Source organism: Varanus komodoensis, unplaced genomic scaffold, assembly GCF_004798865.1.
Source record: "Varanus komodoensis strain SLA01 unplaced genomic scaffold, ASM479886v1 scaffold7_1, whole genome shotgun sequence".
In the NCBI taxonomy this organism is placed as follows: Eukaryota; Metazoa; Chordata; class Lepidosauria; order Squamata; family Varanidae; genus Varanus; species Varanus komodoensis.
The window spans coordinates 10,273,447-10,284,695 of record NW_025336479.1 but is presented as its reverse complement, the minus strand read 5'-3'; the positions used below and the strand labels follow the sequence as shown (position 1 = coordinate 10,284,695).

General features: G+C 41.9%; 1 protein-coding gene across 1 annotated transcript in view; it reads left to right on the top strand.

Annotated features, from left to right (window-relative positions):
- The window catches only part of DNAH9 (dynein axonemal heavy chain 9), a 224,899-nt gene that overhangs the window by 100,901 nt on the left and 112,749 nt on the right, over positions 1-11,249 (top strand). Inside the window, exons 35-38 of the mRNA XM_044454085.1 lie at positions 1,180-1,419; positions 8,414-8,575; positions 8,706-8,735; positions 9,986-10,149. Of these exons, the coding sequence (XP_044310020.1) occupies positions 1,180-1,419; positions 8,414-8,575; positions 8,706-8,735; positions 9,986-10,149 (596 nt within the window). The remainder of the gene's footprint in view (positions 1-1,179; positions 1,420-8,413; positions 8,576-8,705; positions 8,736-9,985; positions 10,150-11,249) is intronic.

The following is an 11,249-nucleotide window of genomic DNA, read 5'->3' as shown; positions in this document are numbered from 1 at the left end:
AATATGAGCTGGAAAGTTTTCTGTTCAAGCCCTGAGGTGATCTCTGGCAAAGCCACTCCCTTTTACTGTAAGCACTCCTCATTCATAATCCACAGTATGAAAATAATAGTGCTGTAAGGATTCCTGACATACAGGCAGTCTCCAGGTTAAGAACAGGTCATACCTACAAAGGAACTGCCATAAGCCTTTTTTTAAAAAATGCTTCAAAAAAACATCACCATAGAGAGAGAGGAAGTGAAAGGGTAGAGTGGGAGGCCTCCAAAGCATGTCTTCTTGCTCCACCTATCCAGGACGGGAAATCTCTCTGGGACTTCCTTGCTGGAAAAAGGAGCCACTGGTGAGTTGGGGTGGGGCCCTAGAGATATTTGCAGTTTTTTCACTTTCACTGGGGTCCTGCACCCCAACTCCCATGAATGTGGAGGACCAACTACATGTGATCTGACTTGCATACAAATTCAACTTAAAGATGAACTTCCATTTTCTCAGGAATGGAACTCATTTGTAATCCGGAGACTGCTGTATATAAAAAGCTCTAACCCCTTAAAAGCACTCTATACATGCTTATTTACTGATTTTTTTTTAAAAAAAGCTCTGCTACTTGTACTGCTGTTGTTTAAATGGTCAGGTCAGATACCCTTCTGAAACAGGCAGTTAACTTAGCACTACCTAGTTAACCCGTTATTTTTCTTTTGTTTGGAATTGTCAAGCACAGCCCTAAGTCTGGCAATGAACATTTAACTTTAGTCAACATCACCATTTACACCCGTGCTTCATTTATCCTTTGGCCAGGGTGACTTCTTTTCTTTTCTTTTATAACTTTTCTTCTATAACTTCTTTTATATCATTTATATTTTTTATTTATTTTATATTATTAATTTTAATTTTATATTGTTATTTTTGTATTGTATTTTATTGTGTTGTAAGCTGCCCCGAGGCTTCGGCAAGGGGCGGCATAGAAATGTTGTAATAATAATAATAATAATAATAATAATAATAATAATAATAAGTAATTGATCTTCCTCCCCCACTGCCTTTGGGCACAGGTGCGTGAAAGCACCCAGGCACTGGTTATTTTCAGGTCGGGGAAACATTGTACCAGTGAATGTGCTTTTGCCAAAAGTGCCTTCTTCCTGTTTCTTGTGATGCCTGCCAATCTGTATTGTGTTTTCCTACATGCAGCGCCACTTCAGTGTGTTTGCCCTCTCATTTCCTGGGTCAGATGCTCTGTCCACCATTTACAGCACCATTCTGTCGCAGCACCTGAAGCAGGGGAACTTCTCTGGGGCTTTACAGAAATCATCTCAGCAGTTAATAAATCTAGCTCTTTCCTTGCACATGAAAGTGGCAGCAACATTCCTTCCAACTGCTATCAAGTTTCATTATAACTTCAACCTAAGAGACTTCTCCAATGTCTTCCAGGTAAGTAGTTTTTGGTTTGTTTGTTTGTTTTTTTTCATTTGGGAGCTCGCTGCTTATTCCTGTGGGTTTGTGCTCCCTTAGCTACCTCAGGGTTTGCAATTAAAGGGAATGATATGGGCTGTATACAGTCATGTTCTTCCCAAGTGTCTTTCCATAGTGCAGCAAAACAAAGAGCGTAGGACACAGCTTCTACCAGAGAGGAGTTCAGTATTCTATTGAAGAGTTTAGTTTTTTTCCCCGTTATTTGTGTAGCAGCGTAGTTTGCTCCTGTTAATGGGGAAGGGAGATTGGGCAGCTGCTCCCAGATAAAAACAGTAGCATCCTTTGTAGTGCTTTCTTAGCACCTGGTGCAGGAATAGGAGACTGGACTGCAAGATTCTGTAGGCCCTGCCTAGGAGTGAAAGGAGTACTTGCTCAAACAGCAACTTGTCTTCACCAAATGTGTGAAGAGGCACTTCATTGACTGGAAACTGTCAAGTCTGTTTTTGCCCACATGTAAAAGTGTGCATAGGGGCAGACTATGTAGGAGCATGTGCTCCACCATTATACTTTATTCCAGTTTCACAGTTCTGCAGTTGACTTAGTTATAAGTTGATCCTTTCCTAAAAATGTTTAAAATGCTTATTCTCATATAACCCCAGTCCTCTATCAGCTCCATTGGCTTCCCATCGAAGTCCGGGCTCAATTCAAGGTGCTGGTTATTACCTATAAAGCCTAAACGGCTTGGGATCAGGATACCTTAAGGAATGCCTTTTTCCCTATTTGCCCTCCTGCCCCCTGAGATCGGCAGCAGAGGCCCTCCTCCGGGAACCCTCCGTGAAAGATGTTAGGAGACAGATTACCTGGAGGAGGGCTTTCTCTGCGGTGGCGCCCCGACTGTGGAATGCGCTCCCCAGAGAGGTCCGCCTGGTGCCATCATTATATGTTTTTCGGTGCCAGGTCAAGACCTTTTTATTTAATCAATATTTTAATATGTTTTAATATTGAATTTTAAAATTGTATTTGCAGCCGGAGTGGGTCGTCAATTTATTTATGCTGTTAGCCATCCAGAGACGTTGGTAATTGGACGGCATACAAATTTCATAAATAAATAAATACAATTTCTATAGTATTTTCTGTATTGTTGTTCTAGGGGTGGCAAATTGAAGATATTAGAAATAATCAACAATAAATGTGTTTGTGTCATAAAAAGCTCTGATTGTCTTTCCACCTAGTTACTTCAAGTACCTTTCATTTTCATGCTGGCAGCAAGACAATACTAAAATTGGTTTGAGGGTATAACTTTCTATTTTCTAATTTGCTTGGTGCTAAGACACCAGAATCTCTTTTTTAACTTCTAATGTTGATGCAAATGCAGAAACATTTGTAGTAGTGGCCTTTTAATGTCTCCTTTAATCCTAGGCAGGAAATCAAGAGGTTTGGTGTTTAATGGCTTTGAGTATCAAGGGCACTTGAGAACTGCTCTTAAAACTGCTATTTTCTAGTAGCCTGAGATATTCACAATTTATTCATGCATTACACAAAATGCATGCAAATTCAAACACTTGAAAGTCAGCATGCTGTTCAGTTTGATTACTTGTGGCATTTTTTGCATCTCCCTCATTTCATTCATATTGGTGCTAATATGAATAACCTGAATTTCCTTTATGAGCTCTCCCAGGAATTAACTCGTTATCTTCTCATGCTGTATTTACATCTTTAAATAATCACTTATTGACATTTCTTGTCTGGAGAGAGATTTCTCTGTTTTCTTTTTTTAAAGTTCCATGGATATTGTTATATATGAAGTAATCATTCATTACTATGTGTGCAATGGTTGTAGCATAAGAGTTTCCCCTACATTGCAATCATCTTCCATCTGAACTCCCCCCCGCCCCAGGCTTGGTTAGTTTAGTTGACAAATTACATATTACAGAGGATAAAAACTACTGACAGTTTAAAGGAAGCCTGCCAGCTGGAATTTCCTTTTGCATGCCTCATTGTTAGTGGCATATGTGTGTATGTGTGTGTAAATGAAAATGTCTTTCTAAAAACAAAGAGCTGAGAAACTTCATTTCAAACAAGGTGAAAGCCTTTTGCTGATCCCACTGAAATGCCCACAAGACCTGTTGAAATCTACGGGGCCTACTCATATGTAACTGAGGGCAGGGTTGAATTCTATGTATTTGCCTTCAGCAAGGCTTGGCATTGACTGGTTCACATGAAACAACAATTCAACTTTAGTTCACACAAGTTATAAAAGGGAATAAAAGTAGATGTTCTTCTGTGACGCTGGCATAGTTACATTTCAAAACTGTACTGCAGAACCACCAGATGGACTTTGTTTTGCTGCTGATGTTTAGAATGAGAAAATCTTGGAATGATGAAACCTCCAATAAAGCTATGTTGACTTTTGTGTAATAAAATTCAACCCAAAATATTGCTGTAAACTATACCACAGTTTAAATAAACATTAAAACAGTGGATGGCAATAATCAAGCATCAGCAAATTAGCTTTGAAATAAGAAAATTAACTCATTAAGTAGGAACACTTGGTGATACTAGAGGCAAAGATCTACTGAAATAGGGAAATCTGGCTCATTTGAGCTCAGTGGATTCTCTTTCCACTTCTGATCTGATGATTAGAAGTGTGCCAATGCAATTAGAAGTTGCATTTCCCCCCATAGCCTTCTGCTTCTACATGGACTGTGATTTGCACACATTTTAAAACTGCTAATGAACTTTCTACAAATATGCACATGAAAACTATGTGTTGGTAGAACGTAATTTCTGCAGAATTGGCCAGTTTGCATAAAATTGTCATTTAATAAATTGTGATTTGTACAAATTGGCTGATTCTGCACAAATCATATTACAGTCACAAGTTTCAGATTCTAATTTGCATACATTTCATAATTGGTTAAAAAAGAACTGTGTAAATTGCATTAAATCCTGCAGATAGAGGTCTGCTAGATGGCTCAACTTGTGCTAGTTCCAATTTGTTATGATACAAGTTTTAGGATTCAGCGTACGGGTATGGATGAGACAACCTGTGCTCCTCAGCATTTCCAGGGACCTGGAAATAGCTTTCATTAAGCAGGGAGAGTGAGTGGTCAACAAGGAAAACCTGAGTGTTCCTTTTGTGTATGTTGTCTGAATGTATAGAGAGAGTGTTAAGATTGCGCATACATTTAGATCAGGAATAGGAAAACCTGAATCCGTGTACTTATCCATGGTATTGGAAGCAGCCTAGATTTAGCAGAAAGAGTGAGCAGTCAGTAAGACTGCTCTGATGCTGACTTTTGGGGTTTAGTGTTAGATGAATCCCTGTACTTGTGTAACAATATGGAAATAGGGTTAGACAATCAAAGTGGGTGGTCAGCAAGAACACCCTAAGTCAGCCTTCTCCATCCTGGTGACTCCATCTTGTGCTCCCTGGACTTCTTTATCATATTAGACATGGCATAGGAAGATTAAGTCTACAAAGGCTCAGGAACAGTAGTTGGCTCCTTCTTTGTGCAACACATGGCCGGTGTTGGGTGTGCAGTCCTACTGCTGCCCACAGATATGGGCATACAGGTACTGTATGTGCAAGCCCAGCCTGGTGTAGTACCAGCTGCTACGTATGCATTTGTAATATGCAACAGTGGACTAACTTTCTGTTGGATGCCTGTGCAAAGGCTTGATGAGGAAACACTAAGTTGGGCTTAGAACAGAGAGAAGGTGGGCCAAAGTCAAGGAACCCCCAGACTGAATTCCTCACACATCCCTAGGTCAGCTGTGTTCACCTGATACCATACCCTAGGGGTAAAGATGCTAGGTTTACCCTTACTGTATTAGCATGCTTACCAAACTATTTTTTTACAATAATTGAAACCATCTGATTCTCAACAATTGCTTGACTTATTTCTGCATCGACTGACCTTGGCATTTCAGCATCCCCTCTCCTCATCTGAGTCAGAATCTGTGTCCATGACCTTTGTGGGTTCCTTTATAGGTAGAGCGGGCCCAGTTCTTACAGCTTGGATCCTCCAAGCAACTTGTCCACCTCCTCAGCCTGAATAGACTGAAACTTGCCTATCAGGACTGGACAATCATCTATCTCATCAGAGTCTGTTTTCCATGTGGAATCCAAGTTGTAGCAAATCCAGGCAATTTTGTCATTGTGCTGATGAAATAGGGGCAGAGAAGAAAGACTTCTTTCTTGCCTTCATTGCCTTGCAATAGGTCTTAAGGGGATTCTATCCCATGTTCAATCAGACTTGGTCTAGTTTTTTCCACTGTGACTGTAGTTGATGTTTACCCTTAATTGCCTCAAGCTCCTCAGAAAACCATGGTGCTTGGGCTGTAAGTCCTGCAAGAGGACCCTTGGGAGAGCTTGTGTCAGTATAGTCCTGGCCATCTTCCTGTTTTACAGATCAACAAGGGCTTTGACAGAATAACCCACTCTAGTATAGGAATTGTTCTAAATGTGCATCATACAGGGTTTTCTGCAAGGCACTGATGGAAATGAAAAGGTAGAATATAGGCTGATAGGAATAATTTGCGGATAGCATACCTGAGGAATTGAAGCCAAAGGTACTGAGATGAAGGATGGTTATTGGTTTCTTTGGAAATGTATTCAGGATTCATTGAACCAAGACTTACGAAGCTTAACCCTGGAGCCTGGTTTAGTGACTCAGCCTTGGGAGGGGGCTACAAATACTGACCTTTCCCTTACTACCAAGCAAATGCAAATGATCCTAACATAACTTGGATTAGGGAAGCAGAGTTCCAGGTCAGTTGGAGTGTGTCTTCATGGCACTTTTAAGAAATCAAATATGGGTAGCAATCCTGAGTCTTGTGTTCTCCTGCACAAGCCATTGCTGTCCTTACTGTTGATTCTGAAGCTGGACAAACAGGATGGGGTTCCATAGCTGTGTTCTTATCCTGGCTGAAAAAAGGCAGGGAAAAGATGCATGTCACATCCAATAATCCTCCCCATTTTCCTGCTAGGATTGTGCTAGCCCATATTTTCGCATTGAAGGTTGCTCTCCCCCCTTTATTCTTTCCTTTTCTTACATGTAGTTGAAGAATGCTGGCTCCTTTTGCAGTTAAACCTCCCAACCTGGAGCAGCTGAAAGAAGCCAGGCACTTTCAATTGCCACTGAATGCATTTTAGAATTTCTGAATGAGAACTGAGGATATTGTTTTATTTTAAATTCCCATCATTAAACCCATAGGCATTGTTAATGGATTTAATTAAAATACATTTCACTTTGAAAGTGACAGCTCCTTGCGCATTTTATAAGTGTGTGTTTTCAACATGCCACAATTATCCGACAGCCATTAATATTTTCTTTAGGCAATATCTGCCTCATTAAGGGCTTTTTTAAAAGTTAGCACCCACTCAGATTCCCAAACTATTTTCCTCCTCCAAATAGATGGAAGTTGTAGAAATGTGGGTGACTTACAATGCAGGCTGAACTGGAGGCAGTGGCCAGTTCACTATTTTTAATGCAAGTGTGTGAATTCCAGTGAAACAGGTATCATCTGGGCATACCTTACTTTAGGATTTCCCTCTGTGTAGGATTCCTAATAGGATAACATCCACCTTCTCTTCTAGAGAGCTTAGGGCAGGGGTCCCAAACTCTCGGCCTGCGGGCCAATTGCCGGGATGGGTGGGGCCTGGGGGAGGGGCCCTGCGGCCTTCAAAGCGCCTGTGGCACCCGGGCCGGCCTCTGGGAGCGACGCGGGATGAGCGGCCCACCACCACCGTGGTGGTGGGATACTTGATGTGGCCCAGCCTCACCCAGACTGCCCCCAGGTAAGTTGAGTTTGAGACCCCTGGTTTAGGGCTTTGAGTTAACTTTAAAATTTGGTAACAAACAGAATAGTCTTTTTCATTTTCCTTTCATTTGCTCCTGAGCAGGTAATTCAAGTTACTACTGCTGAGCAAATGTAAAATCAACCACTAAAGAGTACTTGATGCTTAAGTAGAAACACACAGAACAACTTAACTTCTCAGCACACTTAAGTGAAAAGCCCTCTCTTTTCAGTGGATTGAATCCACTAGTGTATAGGACCTTCCTGTCCTCTCTTCCACTCTTCAGCCTATTGTGTACTCTCCACATCTGCTCCAGAATTGGATCCAATCGCTACTGTTGAGTGGTGATTCTTCTCATGGTGATGCTAACCCAGTTTACACAGAAAGACAGCTAATCATGAGTCACCCAGTGGCTCACCTAAATCACCCAATATTTTACTGGGGACATGCCACGGACTCTAAATGTGCAAGCTCCAATTAACTGGTTCATAGGTTGCTGTTGACATGCAAACCTGGACACTCTGGGTTCTTCATGGATTAAATAACCCAAAGTTAACCTAGGATTAATTGTTAGGTTAGCTTTGGGATCCATCAACAACCCTAAGTGCCTGGGCTTGCATGGACAGAGCCCAGTCAATGATTGCATATTTAAGGAGACAGTGCATGTGACATGACAGATCTTCAGTTAATTAAGTAACAATTTGCTGCCATGTGAACTGGCCCACTGAGTTTAGAGTTTGGAATTGGTAGTTATACAAGATAAATGGTAGTAGAAAAATCATAGGTGGGGCAAAAGAGGTTGCTATAACATTACTGTTTAATATTTTAGCTTAAATATGCATCTTGCTGCTTTGTTACGTTTTTAAAATTTAAATTCACAGATTGGCCTAGTAATTATTTATTTATTACAAGCATTTATATCCCGTCCTCCTGCGGACACACTCAGGACGGCTTACATAATATAAAATTCTAAAATACAATATTATTAGTATCCACAGAATGCAATGGGAAATAAGAGAGATTCCAAGATTGTCTGTATTATGCAACTCAAGTGTGGTGTGGTAAGGAATTACCTGCGAGGGACATTGTCACCAACACAGCAATGGCATAGGCTGCCATTGGGATTTTACATTTTGGTTGCACAGCTGCACCTGCAGATTTGTTGTCATGCTAAAACAACCTGTCATGTGTATCTCCTTTTGCTTTTAGGGTATTTTGTTTTCAACTCCTGAATGTTTGAAGATGCCCCAGGACTTGGTGAAGTTGTACTTGCATGAATCCAGTCGTGTTTACCATGATAAGATGGTTGATGAAAAGGACTTTGCCGTCTTTGATAAAATACAGACAGAGGCTGTGAAGAAGTTTTACGTTGTAAGTGATGTGGGTCCTGGCCAGACACTTACCTGAGCCTAAGTTCTGCTTCATCATCATTAAAGCAAAGGCCTGATTCACACAGTCCTCAGTGCTCACCATGGCTCATTTAAGCCACGGTGGGTTGCAGGGGGTGCCTGCAGCTATTCAGTTACAATGGGTAGTCACTGCAGCTTATCATGGCATCCAGATCCAGCAGAAGGTGGGTTGCTGCTGCTATGGTTAACAACCCACCCATAATTCTAAATCATCCCATTGGTTGTGGGTTGTTTCTCAGCCACAACAAGAACTTATCTTCATCAGATTCATTTATTGCAGTCTACCCAGGGTGGCTTGTTCATGGAACAACTCATGGTGTACCAGACAAATTATTTGGCTCACTGTAGGTTGTCCTCCTCATTCTTCTCCCTTGGTCCTCCAGTGGTTATTCCAGTGTCTTTCACAGCAGAACTTGTCTCTCCATCTCTGTTCAAACCACTATCTTGGTTTGGAGCACTTACTGCAGTGGTTACTGTGGTTCACTGATAGTTCTACCCCTGCCCCCCAGAATTATATGCAAATTTAGTGACTGGGAAGTAAATGGAAGGGAATTTTGACATACTTAAAGGCTATGTAGGAAACTGACTAAGCAAAGCTTCTCATATCAAACAGTCATAAGTGCATACTTGTGAAAGACTAAAGTAATAATATTAACACACCACCATCACATGGTGTTCTGGGTTCAGAAAATAAATGTGCTGCGTTGGTTGGACGTTGGTGGAGCAGGGTCAGTGGCATGGGCAAGGGCAAGATTGAGCAGGATGAGGGGGAGGGCTGCTGTTTTTCCAAGCAGCTCACTAGCCAGTTCCCACAACCCATGATAAAATTGCCACGACCATTCCAGATGACATGCATCATGCATTGAACAACTAGAACCAACCAAGACTGCCACAGAGGGCTGGACAATCCTGTGAACCAGCCTGTAACATAGAAGATGGGCGTTCGGAACAGAGGTGTGACTTGTATGACTCCTTGCTCCCAGCGGGAAGAAATAAGATGTGTTGAGTGCTATAGAGGGAAGTACGTCTCTCTACTCTTCTGTGGGAACAGAGTCTATGGGCTGGATAAGCATTGCTTTGTACTGTGATGTGTGTGCGCATGTGTGTCTGACAAAAGACCATCATACAGAAATATAAATAGTACAAAGATTAACTGTGTTGTTTGAAAGGGGATGGCAGGGTAGCAGTGGGAGAGCCTGGACATCAGTATTCTGCCTTCTCAAGAGTTAGGAGACTGCACAGATTGATGAGGTTTTTGTTTCCTTGTTTTTTTGCTAAGTCGAGACTGGATTCATCTTTGCTGAAATGGAATATTCTTTTTCACTTCTGTGTTTCTTAGGAGATCGAGGAGACCTTGGAACAGACTAGGAAGATGAACATGTTTTGCCATTTTGCGAAAGGAACAGGCGAGCCCAAGTACATGCCTGTCCAGAGCTGGGAATCGTTGAACCAGATCCTAGTGGAAGCTTTGGAGAACCACAATGAAGTCAATGCTGCCATGGATTTGGTGCTATTTGAGGATGCTATGTGCCACGTGTAAGGGAAATTTTGTATTCTGAAATGCTTGTGAGCTTTATGTTCCTCAGGGATGGGTTGCATATCTACAAATCTACCTCAAAGTGAGTGAGCAATGAGTGGCAAAAGTCTCTGATAAATAGCTGCTGAGTTATTGGTTTGGGCAAAGGATCCTGAAATTATTGTTCTTGAGTTTTCCAACTGTTTAAAGTGAAGGATCTGGATTTCAGGAGAGTATTTGTCTTTTTCATTAATCCCTGCAAAGCTCTTGGAGTTCCTCTGAGAAAGACCAGGGCAGGCAGACATGTGCTTGCACATGAGGAACAGTAACAATTTTTATTTATTTAACTAGATACATTGCTCTTCAGCCCCCTTCCCTGAGACATCAAGCAACCCTAAATGTACCAGATATGAGGGGACAGGTAGGTAGGTTGTTCTTGCTGTTAGTCATGAAGTCATGTCCGACCCATCATGACCCCATGGATAACATTCCTTCAGGCCTTCCTGTCCTCCACCCCCCCACCCCCAGAGTCCACTTAAGTTCACGCCGACTGCTTCAGTGACTCCATCTAAGCCACCTCATCCTCTGCCGTCCCCTTCTTCTTTTGCCATCTATTGTTCCCAACATTAGGCTTTTCTCCAGGGAGTCCTTCCTTCTCATTAGGTGGCCAAAGTATTTGAGTTTCATCTTCACTATCTGACCTTCCAAAGTGCAGTCAGGGTTGATCTCCTCTAGGACTGACCAGTTTGATTGCGCTGCGGTCCAAGGGACTCGCAGGAGTCTCCTCCAGCACCACAATTCAAAGGCCTCAATCCTTTTGCGCTCAGCCTTCCTTATGGTCCAACTTTCACAGCCATACATCGCAACTGGGAAAACCATAGCCCTGACTATACACACTTTTGTTGGCAGAGTGATGTCTCTGCTTTTTAGTATGCTGTCTAGATTTGCCATAGCTTTCCTCCCAAGGAGCAAGCGTCTTTTAATTTCTTGGCTGCAGTCCCTGTCTGTGGTTAGCTTGAAGCCCAGGAAAATAAAATCTGTCACTACCTCCATTTCTTTCCCATCTATTTGCCAGGAAGTGAGAGGACTGGATGCCATGATCTTAGTTTTCTTAATGTTG